General features: G+C 45.8%; 1 protein-coding gene across 1 annotated transcript in view; it reads right to left on the reverse strand.

Annotated features, from left to right (window-relative positions):
• BRD10 (bromodomain containing 10) overlaps positions 1 to 20,492 on the reverse strand; it is a 119,068-nt gene extending 98,576 nt beyond the window's left edge. The window contains exon 1 of the mRNA XM_073542650.1: positions 19,928 to 20,492. Within this exon, the coding sequence (XP_073398751.1) occupies positions 19,928 to 20,364 (437 nt within the window). The 5' untranslated portion in view covers positions 20,365 to 20,492. The remainder of the gene's footprint in view (positions 1 to 19,927) is intronic.
• Positions 20,493 to 20,847: the final 355 nt, after the last annotated feature.

Below are 20,847 nucleotides of genomic sequence, written 5' to 3' on the forward strand. Positions count from 1 at the left end.
GGGGTCCCCCAATGCTGACAAAGCTGATGGAAGATTTGTTCGTTTAGTTCCCACTCTGTCGGGCTGACCCGCTGTCTGCTTAGATAGTCCGCTACTACGTTCTGAGAACCCTCTAGATGGATTGCCGTTATGGAGAGGACCGCCTCTTCTGCCCAGGCGAATATTCGTCCTGCAAGTGCCTGGAGTGGTCGATGTCTCGGACCTCCCTGGTGCTTCAGGAATGAGACTGCCGTAGTGTTGTCGGACAATATCCGGACATGTCGATTTCTCACTACCTACCGGTTCTGACGCAGGGCTTCCCAGACCGCATAGAGCTCCCTGAAGTTGGAGGATCTGCTTCTGATGCTGACCGGCCATCCCCCATCCCCACGTACTGGCGTCTGTGGTGATTACCACGTACGGCGAGGTTGTCCATAGCACGCCCACCTGTAAGTTCTGGGGCTGTATCCACCACCGCAGGGATCTTCTTACCGTGTCTAGTAAGGATATGGGCCCGTCGAGAGAATCCTGACGCCTGTTCCATCCTGCGAGGATTTACTTTTGCAGGGGCCTCGAATGGGACTGGGCCCATCTGACGCATGGAATGCAAGCCGTCATCAGACCCAGAACTTCCATTGCACCTCTTATGGAGGAGCGATGTCTCAGTAGTCCCTTGACTCTGTCCTGAATTATCTGCTGCTTTTTTCTCGGTAGCCGGGATATTCTGTCTCTTGAATCCAGAAGGACTCCCAGGAAGATCTGCTTTCTGGCTTTAGGTCTGACTTCTGGTCGTTGATCAGCCAGCCGAGATACTCCAGTGTTCTGATCGTTCGGCTCCTGTCCTGAATGAGCTTTTCTTCTGATCCTGCGACTAGGAGAAAGTCGTCTAGATAAGGTATTATAATGACTCCCTGCTTTCTCAGGTAGGCCACCACCTCTGCTACCAGCTTTGTAAATATTCGGGGAGGCCGAAGCCAGCCCGAACGGAAGGCACTGGAACTGGAAGTGGCAGGTCCGGGACGGTAGACTGATTGCGAATCTTAATAAGCTCTGAGATGAGGGATGGATGGCGACCTGATAGTATGCACTCTTCAGGTCCAGAGTACACATGACGGCATCCCTGTCTATAAGTTGAATTGCTGACCGTATTGATTCCATACGAAACCTTTTGTATACCACCCAGGCCTTTAGGGGTTTTAAGTTTATGATTGTTCTGGCCTCGCCAGATGGTTTTGTAATGGAGAATAGGGAAGAATAATGACCTTTCCCCCTCTCCTGCTGTGGAACTGGCACTATGACCTCTGACCTGAGCAGGTCCTGTAGATCTGCCCACATAGTAGAGTCTTCCGGGACTACGGTGGGGGCGATGTATCTGTTGGGGGGGAGGGGAATAACATTCTATGCTGTACCCTTCTGTGATGGTTCTGAGGACCCACTGGTTCTGGGTTACCTGGCGCCACCTTGCTGCGAATCGTCGCAGTCTTCCCCCGACACCTATGGCGTCATTGCCTTCTAGACCTGGAGGATGACGCGAAAAGCGGGGCTTTGCTTCTCCCCCCCTGGCTCTGAGTGTTTCTAAAGGAGCCCCTGTTGGATCTACCCTAGCTCCTAAAGTCGGTCTGTCTCCTGAAAAAGGACCCTCTACGAAAGGACTGGGGACGCTTGGGTTTTTCTTCTGGAAACCCCTTGTTTTTGTCAGACACCTGCTCTAGGATGCTATCTAGAGCTGGCCCGAACACCCTTGAGCCTGAAAAGGGGATGGAGCAAAGCTTTGCCTTTGAGGCGTTATCCCCAGACCAAGACTTCAGCGGTTTGCTCGCCTAGCTGCGTTGGAAAGGGAGCTGTTTCTGGCTGCGAATCTTACTGACTCGGCCGACGTATCTGAAAGGAACGCAGTGGCTGATTTCATCAGAGGAAGGGAAGCTAGGATCTCAGATCTAGGGGTCTTGTTGGATAAATGCTCTTCCAACTGCCCCACCCATAGGAACATGGACCTGGCCACTGAGGTGGCTGCTATGTTAACCTTAGTAAGGGCAGCTGCCGTTTCCCATGTTCTCTTTAATAGAATATCCGCCTTCCGGTCCATCGGGTTTCTAAGACTTGATGAGTCCTCGAAGGGGATGGCGGTTTTTTTGGTCACCCTAGCTACAGGAACATCGATTTTAGGAATTTCTTCCCACAATCGTGTTTCCTCTGGGTCAAAGGGCAGTCGGCTCTTAAAGTCCCGAGACAGTACGAGTCGCCGTTCTGCCTCTTTCCATTCTTCTAGGACCATTGTCTTAATGTGTTCGCTTACGGGGAACACAGTTTGTTTCCGAGCGACCAGTCCCCCAAACATCAGGTCCTGTCGGGACTGCGGTTTTGGAACATCCTCTATCTGCATGGTGTTCCTTACCGCCTGCACCAAGTCCTCGGTGTCCTCTAACTTAAACAGGTATTTCCTGCCTTGGTCCCTCCTGTCAGTCGGGATCTCCCCCTCCTCGGGATCAGAGTCCCGGGGGTCTGACCCCTCAGGCGAGCTTGTCTCCGAGGCTAGCTCCATCTCCCACCTCGGCCGCTTCCGGCTTGGCCCCGGACTAGGGGACTGCTGCCGTGAGAGACTGGATCTGGAGGCCTGTACTTCCTCCCGAATCAAGGATCGCATCTCGACAAGGAGGGTCGGCTGCTCGTCTCTTACGACCCTTGAAGTGCAGGGTCCGCAGAGAGTCTTGGTATAGTTGTCTGGCAGCTTTACCCTGCAAACCGGGCATCTGACAGACTTAGATGTGGCCTTTACCGAATCCTTAACCTCTGTCGGGGGGGGGCTGGGGTACCCTTCTCCTGTACGATACAGAACAGGGATAGTCGGGTCAGTTGTCCTGGGCTGCGGGGAAGGCCGTGTGGGGGTTGGATTGCGCAAGGCACACTTACCCCTCTGTCGGCTGGCGCCTCTGGGTCCATACCAGTGAAGCAGCTGTTGCGTGCGGTGAGCTGCTAGCGTGCGGCAAGCTGCTGGCGTACGGTGAGGCTGCTGGAGTGCGGTGAGGCTGCTGGCGTGCACTGAGCAGCTGGCGTGCCCAGGCTGCTGGCGCTCTGATTTCAAATCGGCGCGTGATATCATCGCCGCGCGCCGGCCACTTCCGCTTCCTCCTCTGAAGCCCCGCCCACCGAGCATCCTGCAATGGCGGCGCCCATCCGGCTTTCTGCGGGGACCCGGCTTCTAGCTGCGACTGCCGCGCGGCCTGAAGCATTGAGCCTCCCACCGGGAGGAGCGGCTCCCTCCAGGAGCGACGTCCTGCTCCTGGCTTTGGGGCAGAGGGACTCCCCACTGGGAAGTGTCGGCCCTGGGCATCCTGACGGGGGAAGGATTGGACCGGCCGCCCGATCCCCCTGCGCCCTCCGGTAAGCTTCCTGCTCCTCTCGTATGTCCCTCCGTGCAGGGACAGGAAAGACACTGAGGGAAAGGGGTGGGACGGGGCTTTTTAACCTCTCGTGTGCTTTCCTGTCCCTGTAAGGAGGAGGAGGACGTCCTCCATGGTGCTGTCAGGTGGACGTCCTGGAAATACAGTTTTACGTTATTATTTAAAGATAACAAAAACACATTTATACTCACCAAATGCCTTTTCCACCGAAGCCCTCGTTCTCCTGTAATAAAACCAAAATAAAAAACAACAATATACATACATGTCTGTCATTCTGTCCCACGCCGTAATCCATGTCTGGGGGTAATTAGTTTTCAATCTGGACGGTGCAAATAAATAATAATAATAATTTCATTTCTATAGCGCCAACATGTAGAGGGGACTTCTACAGACAATAGACATTACAGTATACCAATAAAAACATAGATCAAAACAGATACCAAGAGGAGTGAGGGCCCTGCTCGCAAGCTTACAATCTATAAGGAAAAAGGGGAGCCACACAGGGATATTTAGGTTAATACGTTGAGGCGATAGGCCAGTCTGAACAAATGCGTTTTTAGGGCACGCTTTAAACTGTGGAGATTGGGGATTAATCGTATTAACCTGGGAAGTGCATTCCAAAAAATAGGCGCAGCACGTGAAAAGTCTTGGAGACGGGAGTGGGAGGTTCTGATTATTGAGGATGTTAACCTCAGGTCATTAGCAGAAGGGAGAGAATGGGTAGGGTGGTAGGCTGTGACGAGGGAGGAGATGTAGGGTGGTGCTGAGCTATGGAGTGCTTTGTGGGTGAGGGTAATAAGTTTATACTGAATTCTGGAGTGGATGGCTAACCAGTGTAAGGACTTGCACAAGGTAGAGGCATTGGTATAACGATTGGTGAGGAATATGATCCTAGCTGCAGCATTCAGGACATATTGGAGAGGGGATAGTTTGGTAAGAGGGAGACCGATTAGTAGAGAGTTACAATAGTTCAGACAAGAATGATTAAGAGAAACAGTAAAATATTCAGAATTGAGAGTCCTCAGTGGTTGATACCTTTTAATGGCTAACTGAAAAGATGGTAACACATTGCAAGCTTTCGAGACTACTAAGGTCTCTTCATCGGGCATTGACTAATACAAAATCTTCAGATAACAAGAGCGAGCCAGTGATCGGATGTGGGGGGTGAATGAAAGCTCGGAATCAAGTATGACCCCAAGACAGCGGGCATGTTGCTGGGGAGTAATGGTGGAACCACACACGGAAATGGCAATGTCGGGCATAGGTAGGTTAGTAGAGGGAGGAAACACGAGGAGTTCAGTTTTTGACAGGTCCAGTTTCAGATAGAGGGAGGATATGATGTTAGAGACAACGGTAAGACAATCACTGACGTTTTCCATAAAGGCAGGCGTGATATCAGGAGAAGAAGTGCATAATTGGGTGTCATCAGCAGAGATGGTACTGGAACCCAAATCTACTGATTGCTTAACCAATAGGGGCAGTATTATTATTATTATTATTATTATTTATTGTTATAGCGCCATTTATTCCATGGCGCTTTACATGTGAGGGGGGTATACATAAAAACAAGTACAATAATCTTAAACAATACAAGTCATAACTGGTACAGGAGGAGAGAGGACCCTGCCCGCGAGGGCTCACAATCTTCAAGGGATGGGTGATAATACAGTAGGCGAGGGTAGAGCTGGTCGTGCAGCGGTTTGGTCGATCGGTGGTTACTGCAGGTTATAGGCTTGTCGGAAGAGGTGGGTCTTCAGGCTCTTTTTGAAGGTTTCGATGGTAGGTGAGAGTCTGATATGTTGTGGTAGAGAGTTCCAGAGTAGGGGTGATGCGCGAGAGAAATCTTGTATGCGATTGTGGGAAGAGGAGATAAGAGGGGAGTAGAGAAGGAGATCTTGTGAGGATCGGAGGTTGCGTGCAGGAAAGTACCGGGAGACGAGGTCACAGATGTATGGAGGAGACAAGTTGTGGATGGCTTTGTATGTCATGGTTAGGGTTTTGTAATGGAGTCTCTGGGCAATTGGGAGCCAGTGAAGGGATTGACAGAGGGGAGAAGCTGGGGAACAGCGGGGGGACAGGTGGATTAGTCGGGCAGCAGAGTTTAGAATAGATTGGAGGGGTGCGAGAGTGTTTGAGGGGAGGCCGCAGAGCATGAGGTTGCAGTAGTCAAGGCGAGAGATGATGAGGGCATGGACTAGGGTTTTTGCAGATTCTTGGGTGAGGAATGAACGGATGCGTGAAATATTTTTGAGTTGAAGTCGGCAGGAAGTGGAAAGGGTTTGGATATGTGGTTTGAAGGAGAGATCAGCATCAAGGATTACTCCGAGGCAGCGAGCTTGTGGGACTGGGGAGAGTGGGCAGTCATTTACTGTAATTGATAGGTTCGTAAGGGGGGTCACGTGAGATGGGGGAAAGATGATGAATTCTGTTTTGTCCATGTTGAGTTTCAGATATCTAGTGGAGAAGAAGGATGAAATAGTGGACAGACATTGAGGGATTCTGGTTAGTAGGGAGGTGATATCTGGTCCAGAGATGTAGATCTGTGTGTCATCAGTATAAAGATGATACTGAAAGCCATGAGATTCTATGAGCTGTCCCAGGCCAAAGGTGTAAATAGAGAACAGCAGGGGCCCTAGGACTGAACCTTATGGGACTCCGACAGATAGGGGGTGAGGTGAGGAGGTGGTGTGTGAGTGGGAGACGCTGAATGTCCGGTCTGTTAGGTATGATGAGATCCAGGAGAGGGCCAAGTCTGTGATGCCGAGGGATGAGAGGGTCTGTAATAATAGGGAATGGTCCACTGTGTCAAAGGCAGCCGACAGGTCCAGGAGGAGGAGGACAGAGTAGTGTCGCTTGCTCTTGGCAGTTAAGAGGTCATTGGTGACCTTAGTAAGGGCAGTTTCAGTGGAGTGGTGTGACCGGAAGCCAGATTGTAAGCGGTCGAAGAGGGAGCAAGAAGAGAGATGGGAGGACAGTTCAAGGTAGACGTGTTGTTCCAGTAGCTTGGAGGCGTATGGGAGAAGTGATATAGGGCGATAGCTAGATGCAGAGGATGGGTCAAGAGAGGGCTTTTTGAGGATAGGTGTGATGGAGGCATGTTTAAAGCTTGAGGGGAAAACACCAGTTGTTAGTGATAGGTTGAAGAGATGGGTTAGGGTTGGGATGAAGACTGTGGTGAGGTTTGGGATGAAGTGGGATGGGATCGGGTCGAGTGCACAGGTGGTGAGATGTGATCTTGAGAGTAGAGTGGAGAGTCGATCTTCTGTAATGGTGGAGAAGTTGGTTTTGAAGGTGGAGGGCTGGGAAGTCGGGAGGAAGGGCTCTGGGGGTTGTTGACCAAAACTGTCCCTGATGTTATCAATTTTCTGCTTGAAAAATGAGGCAAAGTCTTCAGCTGAGATGAGTGGGGAGGGAGGAGGTGCTGGGGGGCGGAGGAGAGAATTGAAGGTGTTGAATAACTGTTTAGGGTTGTGAGACAGGGAGGATATGAGAGATGAGAAGTAGGTTTGTTTAGCTGTGGCGAGTGTGGTCTTGAAAGTAGTGAGGGACTGTTTGAATGCGATGAAATGCTCGTTGGAGTGGGCTCTTTTCCATCTGCGCTCAGCAGCCCTGGAAGCTCGCCTCAGCTCTTTGGTCAGGCTGGTGTGCCAGGGCTGTCTGTTGATTTTGCGAGTTTTGGTATGTGTAAGTGGGGCAGCGGATTCCAAAAAGACAGCAGTATACAAAAAGAGGAGGGGGCCTAAAACCGATGCTAGCGGAGATCTCTCCACAGTTCAGCCAGGCTGGGAACACAGCCTCACTGACTGGTAGTAACCTCTATGACGTCACCGCCGGTCACTGTCGCCGCATTCCCAGCAGCTCATTCACCAGTGGTTCTCAGCCTGGACAGTCGCATCTTGGCACCGTACAGGTTGAAAACTAATTATCCCCAGACATGGATTACGGCGTGGGACAGAACGACCGACAGGTGAGGGATATTGTGGTTTTTTTCTTTTTTATTACAGAAGAATGAGGGCTTCGGTGGAATAGGCGTTTGGTATATATAACTTACTTTGTTATTTTTAAATATAAAAGTAAAACTGTTTTGTTTTATATCTAATAAAAGACTTTATTTTGGCCGTGTCTTTATTTACCATGTAACTATAGGATTAGTAATAGATAGGTGTCTTATAAACGCTTCACCATTACTAAGCCGTGGGCTTGATGTCACCTGACAATACAAAGGTGACATCAACCGCACAAATATGAACCCCACTTGCCACCGCGCTACAGGGGTTAACTAGTGGGACAGTTTTATAGGCTGGGTTGTTGCGGATAAGGCGATACCAAATATATGTACTTACCGTATATACTTGTGTATAAGCCGACCCCCTAATTTTGCCACAAAAAACTGGGAAAACTTATTGACTCGTGTATAAGTCGAGGGTGGAATCCATAGACTATACCCCCATATGCTGCTCCATAGTTTATGCCCCCATATGCTGCTCCATAGAATATGTCCCCCATATGCTGCCCCATAGACTATGCCCCCATATACTGCTCCACAGACTATGCCCCCATATGCTGCCCCATAGAATATGCCCCCATATGCTGCAAAAAAAAAAAAAAGCCATACTCACCTCTCCTGGGTTTATCGCCTCTGTCTGCCGCTTCTTGTGTCAGTGACTGTTCAGCCAGCAGAGGGGCGGCACTCACTAATCACGTCACTGCGCCCCCTGCTGCCTAAATGTCACTGACACAGGATGCAGCAGAGACATGGGTGAGCAGCGATGGACCGGGGGACAGGTGAATATCGCTATACTCACCCATCCTGCAGCGGTCTCTGCAGCCTCGCTCGCTTCTCCACTGTCTCCCTTCCCTTCCTGTCTTCAGCTTTCACGTGGTACCGCTCATTACCACTCATGAATATGTACATATTCATGAGTGGTAATGAGCGGCACCACGTGACCGCTGAAGACAGGAAGTGAGACAGTGGAGAAGCGAGCGAGGCTGCAGAGACTGCGACAGGACAGGTAAGTATGATCTCTGACACCCCCGCTCCCCCTCCCCCGCCGACCCCAAGATATATGACTCGTGTATAAGCTGAGAGGGGGGGAGGGGTTTCAGCCCCAAAAAATGGGCTGAAAATCTTGGCTTATACATGAGTATATACGGTATATATCTTTTCATTCAAATTTTTATTTAGTCATAGAATATATATTGATTTTTTTTATTATTATTTTTGATTCTTTTAATCACTTTCTGCCATATGACGTACTATTCCGTCCATGTGCCCTGGGACTAATTCCCATGGACAGAATAGTACATCATATGCGATCAGCCCCGCTCATGGGGGGAGCGTGGCTGATCGTGGCCAGGTGTCAAGCTGATTATCACAGCTGACTCCCGGCACTTTAACCCCCAGCACACTGCGATCAAACATGATTACAGCATTCCGGGAGCAGGCAGAAGAGCTGTCAGCTGTGACAGCCCCTCTGCCTTTGGATCGGAGACCCCGTGGCATGACACGGGGTCCCGATCGCTGCCATGGAGACTCAATTTTAAAATGTTAAATAATTGTAAAAATACTTAAAAAAACAAAAACAATATTTATTCAATCAATAAATATTTAAATTAAAAAAATCTACACAATAAAAGTACACATATTTAGTATCACCGCGTCCGTAACGACCCACCCTATAAAACTATCCCACTAGTTAACCGCTTTAGTGCTGCAAAAAAATCCAAAAAGCAGAAACAGCACACTGGTTTTTCATTGTTAAATGAGAGCTGTTTATTTATAACTTATGGGCTAAATAAACAGCTCTCATTTAACCCTAAAAAACCAATGTGTTGTTCCTGCTTTTTGGATTTTTTGCATCATTAAGGTTTGGTATATGCCTTTGGGAGCCTTGCATCTGGACTCTCTTTTGCATTTTTGTGCTGCTTTATTTCTTGTTTTGAATAACCACTTTAGTGAACACAAAAAAAAAAAAAACAATTCCGCCGAACAATAAGTGGAATAACACGCGATCAAAAACGAAAAAAAAGCGCATATAAATAAACGTGGTACTACTGAAAAGGTCATCATGTCCCACAAAAGACAAGTCCTCATACAGCTTCATCAGCGAAAAATTAAAAAAAATTATAGCTCTCAAAATAAAGCGATGCAAAAATAATTTATATAAAATAGAATAAAAACTATAAAAGCGCCAAAACATGAAAAAAGATTTTTTTGTGAAAAAAAGTTAAATGTTCCTTTTTCTTTTTAAACATTCCAAAAATTCCTGTGAAGCACCTGAAGGGTTAATAAACTTCTTAAATGTGGTTTTGAGCACCTTGAGGGCGGCAGTTTTTAGAATGGTGTCACTTTTGGGTATTTTCTATCATATAGACCCCTCAAAGTGACTTCAAATGTGTTGTGGTCCCTAAGAAAAAAAAAAAATGGTGCTGTAAAAATGAGAAATCGCTGGTCAACTTTTAACCCTTATAACTTCCGTTTTTTCACAAATAAAACTTAAGTCATATCAAAGAAATTTTATCTCTACCATGTAGTACAATATGTCACGAGAAAACAATGTCAGAATCACCTGGATCCATTGAAACGTTCCAGAGTTATTACCACATAAAGGGACAGTGGTCAGAATTGTAAAAATTGGCCTAGTCAATAACATGCAAACCACCCTTGGGGGTAAAGGGGTTAAAATATTTTTACAATTATTAATTTTTTTTTTTTACTAACTTTTTTTCTACTTTGTCAATATGGGGCAATCATTTTTTGCAGGCTGATCGCTTCTATAGCATGCAGATGAAGCAGCATCTGCATGCTATAGAAACTGTCAGTTCTGCACTGAGAGAGACTTGCTGATCATGCACTGCGCATGATCAGCAAATTTACTACAGTTTGTGACCCGGATGTCATCATGACGACATCAGGTCACCATGGCAAAGATCGGACCCTGCGTCACGTCGCGGGGTCTCTGATCCAAAGACAGAGGGGCTGTCAGCTCTCTACCGGAATGATGTGATAAGTGTTCGATCGCAGCATTTCAGGGGTTAAATTTTCGGGAGCGGTCTGTGACCGCTCCCGGTACCTATTGCCGGGTGTCAGCTGTCAGAATCAGCTGACATCACCCGTGTGCACAGGCGATCGTGATGACATAATGATCCGTACCTGGTCAGACAGGCCCACGTCACATGGATGGATCATGACATCCGATGTCAGAAAGGGGTTAAGCAAACTGGGGCTCAGAAGGGAGGGGGCATTCGGATTTGGGAGCGCGGAATTTCTTTTGGTGGGGGTGAGGAGCTTCTTTTCTAAAGCCTTTGTGCTACCAGTGAAGTGGAAGACCCCTATATTTCTGTTAAAAGATGAAGAACCTGAGTGGGGACTTATTTTTTTGTGGATTGAGCTGAAGCTTTTATTGGAAACATTATACATAACCTTTGGGATCACATTTATCCAGCGCTCTATGCCCAACACCAGGGCTGTGGAGTCGGAGTCGGAGTCGTGGAGTCGGAGTTAGTTTTGGTTGGAGTCGGAGTCGGTAGAAATGTACCGACTCCGACTCCAGCTTTAAAAAAAATGTATTAATATTTCATAATTGAACTTTCATATGAATTTTATAAATGTTACTCAAATATATATGTTCTATCAAACTATGAACAACAGTGATAAGCAGTTCTGCTGGAGATAGAGACATTTCTTACTTCTTGTGTGTCACTGTTCTCCACTGCCCTTATCTAATCTTATACTTGGTTAACCTCATGCTGCCCCAACCCCCCTACTTACAATGTATGAAACTGAAAGTGAAAATGTGTTGCAAATTCTTAGTAGTAAAGCTCCTCCTCTAGACTAGATCATACTAGGTGTGCGTCTTCCAAGCATCTCACAGCTGCCTGCTACTCAGAAGAGGAAGACTGTAAGAAGTATTATCCTTTCAACAAACTTTGCATCAGTTAACTGTGATTACATGAGGAATAATAACAGTATTACTGACCACTATATCAGTTGTACGACCTGGCAATAATTTTGTACAATTGTTTTTAGGAAAAACAATTGTCATTTGGATTGTGAATGCAGAATTAAAAACCTGAGAATGTCAAAGAAGCATCACATTAAATCAGCTGTATTTGAACATTTCACCATCACTCAAGATAGAAAACATTATGTCTGTCAGTGTATGACAAATGATCCAGACGAAAACAAATGCTGTGAAGCCAAGATGAGTGCATATTCAGGCAAAGATAAAAATGCTCCTACCAGATCTTCTAATCTAAAGAGACATTTACAGCGCTTTCATCCAGAAGTACTGAAAGCAGTGGATGAGAAAGACTGCATCCAAACCAATGAACCAGTGCCCAGCTCTTCCAGCCAAACAAAGGAGCAGAGAACTTTGCAGCCATCAGTTGCAAGATATTTTGTCAGTGACAAAGTTACTGTGACAATGACAGTAGATACATTTAAAAAACAGTTCATAGAGCTTGTTGTAAAGGATAGTGTGCCTATTTCATTATTTTCACGACCAGCTTTTATGTGTCTGAATGGAGAAATGGCCCGCAAGCTTGGTGCTTCTCTGGAGAGAGAGAGTATTAGAAAATTAGTAATCGAAGAAGCTTTTAAACAAAAGGAAGAACTTAAAAAAACTCTCAAGGGACGCTTTCTGTTTCTTAAAATGGATGCCTGCACATGTCACAGAGTGAACTATTTTGCCATCAATGTCTGATTTGTTTGTGACAAAAATGAAATAGTTACCAAGACATTGGCAGTAAAAGACACCAAAGCTCATCACACCAGTGAGTTTCTCCAGGTCTTGGTGGAAAAGGTTCTGCAAGACTATGAACTTAAAAAAGAGCAAGTTCTTTCTGTCGTAACTGACAATGCTTCAAATATGATAAGTACTATTAAGCTAATGAATGAGAGTAATGATGGTGACCAGCAGCTAGAAGAACATTCTGGGTCCACAGACACAGAAATGTTTGAAATAGAGGAACACAGTATTGTAACTGAGGAGCAAACTGAAGTTGCTTCAGATGAACAGCAACATGATAGTTTAGATGATCTTGTTGAAACTGCGTCAATATGTTCTTTCATTCATCACATGCGCTGTGTTGTGCATACGCTACAGCTGGCTATAAGAGACAGTCTGCAAGAAGGACATGCTGCTGCACTGATTGGCAAGGTGAGAAAATTGGCTACTGTTGCCAGAACCCCTAAAGTTGACTCAATTTTGAAGAGACGTGCTGGAAAAGGGGCAATTATTGATCAAGCCACACGATGGGGCAGTACTTAATGATTCAGCGCTTGGTTGAACTGAAAACCTTTCTTGTAGACATGGCTAACCCTCAACTGACGCTAAATGAAAGTCAGTGGAATCAGGTGACTGAGCTGGAAAAATTGCTAGAGCACCCATTTACAGTGACTAAAAAATTACAAGCAGAGGACTTAACTCCAGGTATTTTCTTAAAGGAGTGGAAGAACCTGATGTTTCGCCTGTCCCAAAGAGGAGGGTTAATTGCAAGTGGCATTGCTACATCAATGAAACGGAGAGAGGAGCTACTATTACAAAATAACATTCTTTTGGCAGCTGTTTATGTAGACCCAATGCATCGGATTCTTCTAGATGATCAACAGCTAAGTAAAGGAAAAGAAGCTCTGTTTGAAATAGCAGTAAGGATGAAAGGGTTGCAGAACAGTCAGGAGGAACAAGAAGAATTTGGTCGTCCTGCCACATCTTCACCCTCCTCATCAACTGATGAAGAATTTAATTTCAAAAAATATTTGGATCACAAGGACCGTGCAAAGCGTTCCCGCATAGAAGAAGAGTCATCCCCATCAAGGAACACAGCCAGTACATTTCAGCAGAATTTTTCATGTGCACTAAAAGAAATTGAGAAATTTGACCGTTCAACAAAAATAACAGTGCAACAAGCGATTCCTCTGTATCCTGACATTGTCAGAGATGTTGCCCGAGTGGTTACTGCTTTGCCACCAACACAAGTTAGTGTAGAGAGGTTGTTCTCTGCTCTCAAAATAATTAGATCAGATTTGAGGGCATCCATGAAGGAGGATCTGACAGAGGCAATACTTTTTCTGAGGACAAATTTATAGATTTCTTCTTATTAACTGCATAAAAGTGTTTATTGCATATTTACTTACAGTTTAGAAAAGTTTATAAAAGTTATTTGCTATATTCTAATTGTATTCTAATAAATGTAGTTTTTGTTCTAAGTGGTCTGATTACTTATATGATGGTGAGAAACTGAATAAGCACGATGTTTAATATTTTACAACAGTAAATTTGTTGTTATGAATTGGCCATTTATGAAGGAGTCGGAGCCGGAGTCGGAGCCTGATAAAATCCAGGAGTCGGAGTCGCAACTGTGGCTTACCGACTCCACAGCCCTGCCCAGCACTTCCTTTGGAGGTTTCCATCTAAATCTCCGAGTGACATGATTCAGATGAAACTGCGGAGGGATTCATTCAGTGTAATGAGGCTGCAGAGTTACTCTGGACTCCATTTGGCCTCTGTTCAGCAATGTCTTTTCTTTCCCCAAAAGTGCACGAAACTGTGGCGGACCACGTTTTCATGCACACCTAAAAAGACAGACCCCAGCTGACTCAGGTCAGAAAGCATCCACAGTGCCTCCATCAATCTCATTACAGGGAATCTTCTGCCAGAGGTTCCATCTGAGTGCTGGATAAATGTGAGCTGAGCCTTACAGAGATCTTTGGGAGGCAGAACGAACAAATCAACAGCAGGTGAAGAATAATTTTTATTTTTTATGCTGTTCCTTGTGTGGCATAATTGATTAGACTATTTTATTGTTCAAGTCTGTGCGATTACAGCATTGACAGATTGAGGGTGTGTGCACACGCTGCGGATTCTGCTGCGGTTCCGCAGTGGATTTGGCCGCTGCGGGTCCGCAGCAGTTTTTGCTGCGGTGTACAGTACCATTATTCCCTATGGGAATAAAAAACCGCAGTGCAGACGGTGTGGATTTTTCCGCGCGGTTTTGAAACCGCAGAAAGAATTGACATTTCAGTTCTTTCTGCGGATTCCGCTGCGTTTTGCCATCTCCTCCATTGTGGAGATGAAAAACCGCAGGGCAAAACCGCAGAGCAATCCGCAGGTCTTTTGACCTGCAGATTTACCTGCAAATTTGACAAAATCCGCAGCGTGTGCACATACCCTTAGGCTATGTGCACAAGGTGTGGAATCTGCTGTGGAATTTTCCGTGCAGATTTTACTAAATCCGCAGGTCAAATGACCTGCATTTTTCCTGCGGATTTAGTGCATGTTTTGTGCGATTTTCCACCTGCGGATTTCTAGAATGGAGCAGGTGGAAAACTGCAGTAAAACCGCACAAAAGAAGTGACATGCTGCATTTTTCATTCCACAGCAAATCTGCGCGGAAAAAAAGCAGCATGTGCACTGCGGATTTTGTTTTACATAGGCTATAATGCTAATGTACATCACATGCAGTTCTGCTGTGAATCCGCACCGTGTGCACATAGCTTTAAACTGGGTTTTTGTTTGGCTGCTGTCTCACATTAAAAAAATGCTATTTTTTGTAAGAACTAGTTTTTGCATCGCCATATTTTGAACACTATAATTTTTCCATATTTTGGCATATTTTGGCAGACAAAGTCATTTGTGCATGTCACATGTTTTTAAAGTTATGTGGGGGATTTTTTTTTTTTTGCAGGATGAGTTTACTTTTTTCATTGGTACCATTTTCGGACACATGACATTTTTTGATCGTTTTCTAGGAGGCAGAATGAACAAAAACCAGCAATTCAGGTATTGTTTAGTTTTTTTTATGTCGTTCTGCGTGAGGTAAAATTGATAAGGCAGCTTTATTTTTCGGGTCAGTACGATTGCAGCTATACCACATTTATAAAGTTTTTTGTGTTTTGGTGCTTTTGCACAAACTTTTTTACAAAAAATAATTATTTTTGCATCGCCTTATTCTGAGAGCTATAACTTTTATTTTTCCACTGATGGAGCTGTATGTTGGCTTGTTTTTTGCAGGACAAGTGATATTTTTATTTACATTCATCTTTTTGATCGGGTTTTATTCCACTTTATGTTCAGCGGTATGATGATAAAGCATTGTTTTTTCATTTATTTTGTGTGATACTCTCTAAAGGAGTTAACGAGTGGGACAGTTTTATAGGTCGGGTCATTCTGAATGCGGAGATACCAACTTTTTTGTTTTTTTTTATAAAAATATTATATTTGTACAATTTTTCTTCTCGCTTTTTTTTTCCTCACTTTGTCTCACTATGGGACTTTAACTTTTTGCAGTCTGATCGCTTGTAAAGCAAAGCAAAGAAGGGGCTTTGCAATGCTTTACAAACTGCCAGCACTGCACTGAAACTTACTACATCACGCTCTGAGAATGATCTAGCAAGCCCTCTTGAACCGGGATGTCATAATGACGACATCGGGTCACCATGGCAACGATCGGCCCCTTGTGATGACGTCACGGGGCTCCGATCAGAGAGCAGAGGGGGCACCGCCCCAGTACTAAGTGGCGGGTGTCAGAATCAGCTGACACCCGACGGTGATCACATGTGCACAGAGACAAAATAGTCATGACGTATCCATATGTCCAAGGTCAGCAACTACCAGGTGACCCAGACGTCTGGATACAGGTCGTCTGGCCATCACCTGGAGAACAATGGGATGAGCCAGCCAATGGAAATAGGACAGGCTGGATCCTTCTCTACCCCATTATCATCTTTTGGGGAAGAGTACAGAGACACACATATACAAGCTTGTAGCTGATCCCGCTAAGTGCGGGTTTCACTGACTTTAGTCTACTGTTTATAAGGGGCCTACAGTGTGTACGGAAAGTATTAAGACCCCTTTACATTTTTTCACTTTGTTTCAATGCAGCCATTTGGTAAATTGTAAAAAGTTAATTTTTTTTCTCATTAGTGTACACTCTGCACCCCATCTTTGCAAATTTATTAAAAAATAGAAACTCGAATATCACATGGTCATAAGTATTCAGACCCTTTGCTCAGTATTCAGACCCTTTGCTCAGTATTGAGTAGAAGCACCCTTTGAGCTAATACAGCCATGAGTCTTCTTGGGAATGATGCAAAAAGTTTTTCACACCTGGATTTGGGGATCCTCCTCCATTCTTCCTTGCAGATCCTCTCCAGTTCCGTCAGGTTGGATGGTGAACGTTGGTGGACAGCGATTTTCAGGTCTCCCCAGAGATGCTCAATTAGGTTTAGGACAGGGCTCTGGCTGGGCCAGTCAAGAATGGTCACAGAGTTGTTCTGAAGCCACTCCTTTGTTATTTTAGCTGTGTGCTTAGCAGGGCTGTGGAGTCGGAGTCGTGGAGTCGGTGCTCATTTTGGTGGAGTCGGAGTTGGAGTCGGTATAAAATGGACCGACTCCGACTCCTAAAATATATAATAAATTGGGTACAGTAATTCAATGCAGGATGTGCTGAATATTTTTTCATAGGAGTTTGGGAAAGTTATGAAATGTCCTATAAATGGCTGTTATATTCCTGATCAGGGCTGTGGAGTCGGAGTCGTGGAGTCAGAGCTCATTTTGGTGGAGTCGGAGTCGGTATAAAATGGACCGACTCCGACTCCTAAAATATATAATAAATTGGGTACAGTAATTCAATGCAGGATGTGCTGAATATTTTTTCATAGGAGTTTGGGAAAGTTATGAAATGTCCTATAAATGGCTGTTATATTCCTGATCTAAGGCTACATTCACACACAGCGTTTTTCCTGTGTTTTTTGAGGATACGTTTTTCAGCTGCAAAAGCTGATCATCTTTTTAAAAAACTGCATCACCTGAAAGGTTTTTGAGCTCATAGATAATGTTTTCAATAGCAAAAGCAGATTAGAAATCTGCTCTATCTATCCATTTATCCATATCTGTCTATCCATATCGTATCTGTACCAAAAAGAATGAAACCCAGGTAGTACACCAATATATATTCTGTTCTATCTAAATATCTTGATTATTGGATCATAAAAATGATTAAATGTCTGAGATTCACATTGTACTACAATAAATTTTTCACTTAAATATAAGCAATATGTGTGGGAGTCGGAGTCGTGGAGTCGGAGTTGGAGTCGGTGTAAGGGAAATTGAGGAGTCGGAGTCGCAGGTTTGGCTTACCGACTCCACAGCCCTGTTCCTGATCTAAGGCTACATTCACACACAGCGTTTTTCCTGTGTTTTTTGAGGATACGTTTTTCAGCTGCAAAAGTTGATCATCTTTTTAAAAAACTGCATCACCTGAAAGGTTTTTGAGCTCATAGATAATGTTTTCAATAGCAAAAGCAGATTAGAAATCTGCTCTATCTATCCATTTATCCATATCTGTCTATCCATATCGTATCTGTACCAAAAAGAATGAAAACCGGGTAGTACACCAATATATATTCTGTTCTATCTAAATATATTGATTATTGGATCATAAAAATGATTAAATGTCTGATGTTCACATTGTACTACAATAAATTTTTCACTTAAATATAAGCAATATGTGTGGGAGTCGGAGTCGTGGAGTCGGTGTAAGGGAAATTGAGGAGTCGGAGTCGCAGGTTTGGCTTACCGACTCCACAGCCCTGGTGCTTAGGGTCATTGTCTTGTTGGAAGGTGAACTTTCGGCCAATTCTGTGGTCCACAGCACTCTGGAAGAGGTTTTTTCCAGGATCTCTCTGTACTTGGCCGCATTCATGTTTCCTTCAATGGTAACCAGTCGTCCTGTCCTTGAAGTTGAAACACCCCCCCATAGCATGACATAACCACTATGTTTCACTGTTGGGATTGTATTGGGCAGGTGATGAGCAATGCCTGGTTTTCTCCATACATACCGCTTAGAATTATCACCAAAAAGTTCTATCTTCGTCACATCAGACCAAAGAATCTCATTTCTCATAGTCTGGAAGCCCTTCATGTGTTTTTAAGCAAACTCTATGTGGGCTTTCATATGTCTGGCACTGAGGAGAGGCTTCCGTTGGGCCACACTGCCATAAACGCCTGACTGGTGAGAGCTGCAGTGGTAGGTGACTTTGTGGAACTTTCACCCATCTCCCTACTGCATCTGTGGAGCTCAGCCACAGTGATCTTGAGGTTCTCTTGTACCTCTCTCACCCAGGCTCTTATCCCACAATTGCTCAGTTTGGCTGGATGGCCAGGTCTAGGAAGACTTCTGGTGGTCCCAAACTTCTTCCATTTAAGGATTATGGAGGCCACTGTGCTCTTAGGAACCTTGAGTACTGCAGAAATTCTTTTGTAACCTTGGCCAGATGTGTGCCTAAGGCTAGTTTCACATCAGCGCGTGGAGGCGCAGCGGACGCTCGGCGTGAAGCTCCACCCCCTGCCACACCTCCTCCGGTCAGCTCCGCCTATGGGCGCATGCCGCCTGCATACCCTATCTTTAGCATTGGGTACGCAGGCCGTGCGCAGGTATGCTTTTGCCGCCGCATGCGTCCTTTTGACGGTGCGGCGACCTGCACCAAACGCAACGTGTTGCATTTTGGTGTGCTCGCTGCACCATCAAAAGGACGCAAGCAGCGGCAAAAGCATACCTGCGCACGACCTGTGTACCCAATGCTTAAGATAGGGTACGCAGGCCGCATGCAGCAGGATGAGCCCATAGGCGGAGCTGACCGGAGGAGGTGCGGCAGGGGGCGGAGCTTCACGCAGAGCGTCCGCTGCGCCTTCAAACGCTAATGTGAAACTAGCCTTACCACAATTCTGTCTCTGAGCTCCTTGGCCAGTTCCTTTGACCTCATGATTCTCATTTGGTCTAACATGCGCTGTGAGGTCTTATACAGACAGGTGTGTGCCTTTTTCAAATCAAGTTCTATCAGTTTAATTAAACACAGCTGGACTCTAATGAAGGAGTAGAACCATCTCAATGAGGAGCACAAGGAAATGGAGAGAGAGTATGTGACTTAAATGAGTGTCTGAATATTTATGACCACGTGGTAGTTCGTTTTTTCTTTTCTAATAAGTTTGCAAACATTTCAGTTTTTTTCAGTCAAGATGGGGTGCAGAGAGTACATTAATGAGAAAAAAAAATGAACTTTTTTGAATTTACCAAATGGCTGCAATGAAACAAAGAGTGAAAAATTTAAAGGGGGTCTGAATACTTTCTGTACCCACTGAATATGCAATGTTGGCAGACTTTCCCATTATGGAGGTAGATTACAGTTTCTATGGCTACAATTGTATGTAGATGGGAGGAGCTACAGGCAGAGCTCCTCCCCCTATCTATATAGGATCTCCTCTCTCAGTGATGGGAATTGGGAAAAGTGTCTTCACGGAATACAGATTTGACCTCAGAAGTGAGATAAAGACTGATCAGTCCTGGCAGAGAAAGAAGCAGATTTTTCTGATAAGTTTTATTAATAAGTTGCTTATTTTCATGTGTATTATTGATGTATTAAACTATAATTAAATCCATTATGTGTTTAATGATTGGCCCTATGCTGAAGCGCCCATACGTATCTGTGTGGACGGGAGGACACGACACACTCACTGAGTGGAGGCTGCCCTGAGGCCTGCGCTCACCTGGACAGCAGGGACAGCTTCTGCTCCAGCATCAGCTCCAGTTTCTGCGCTTGCTTGGACAGCCAGTGGTCGGCGCCATGGAGCTGGTAGCATCCCTCCAGCATAGTCCTGAAGTCAGACACAAAGTCCCCCATAGCGCGATACTGACCCGAGGACAACTTCTCCTCCATCCTCAGTAAGGACATGGAGGGTGCAGCACAGGGTGAGGGCGGCCAGGGCTCCTCACTCAGCCCATCCCCACCCGGGGGCGCAGGCTGCTGGCTCCCGGCTAGTCCATCTTCTGCAGAAGCCGCAACCCGGGCAGCTGTCACGTCCGTGGGCACCGGGTCCACTGACTCTAGCGACGCCCCCCCGTCCTCCTTTAAGGGTGACACACTGCCACTCTCCACCCCCGCCATTCCGGAGTCTCTGACACGTCCAGCTTCGCCCGCACTCATTCATCCCTCTCCTCTCCACCGCGAGAGCAGGGACGGCGCTCACTACAGCCACTAACCGTGAATGACGGTGTACCGGAAGCACTGAGGTACGCAGCTATCACTTCCCTGCTGCCGCTGTGCCGCCTATCACAGCGCTACGCAGGTCGACGGGAATGTGCGCGAGCGACCAATCACAGAGGCAGGTACAGAGGTCGCCAAAAACGGCACGAGAGGAGACAGCTGATTGGCTGAAACTACAGCTGTGTGCACACGGAGTGGCCCTGGTTTCTAGGGTAGGACCGGTAGGAGACTGAGGAGTAAGACAGTGATTGGTTAACAGCTGCCAGTTACTCCAGGTAGTTCCTAGGGTAGAACCGGTAGGAGACTGAGGAGTAAGACAGTGATTGGTTAACAGCTGCCAGTTACTCCAGGTAGTTCCTAGGGTAGGACAGTGATTGGTTAGCAGCTGCCAGTTACTCCAGGTAGTTCCTAGGGTAGGACAGT

The sequence above is a fragment of the Dendrobates tinctorius genome, unplaced genomic scaffold (assembly GCF_039654945.1).
Source record: "Dendrobates tinctorius isolate UK_male_01 unplaced genomic scaffold, ASM3965494v1 ptg000128l, whole genome shotgun sequence".
NCBI classification, from domain to species: Eukaryota; Metazoa; Chordata; class Amphibia; order Anura; family Dendrobatidae; genus Dendrobates; species Dendrobates tinctorius.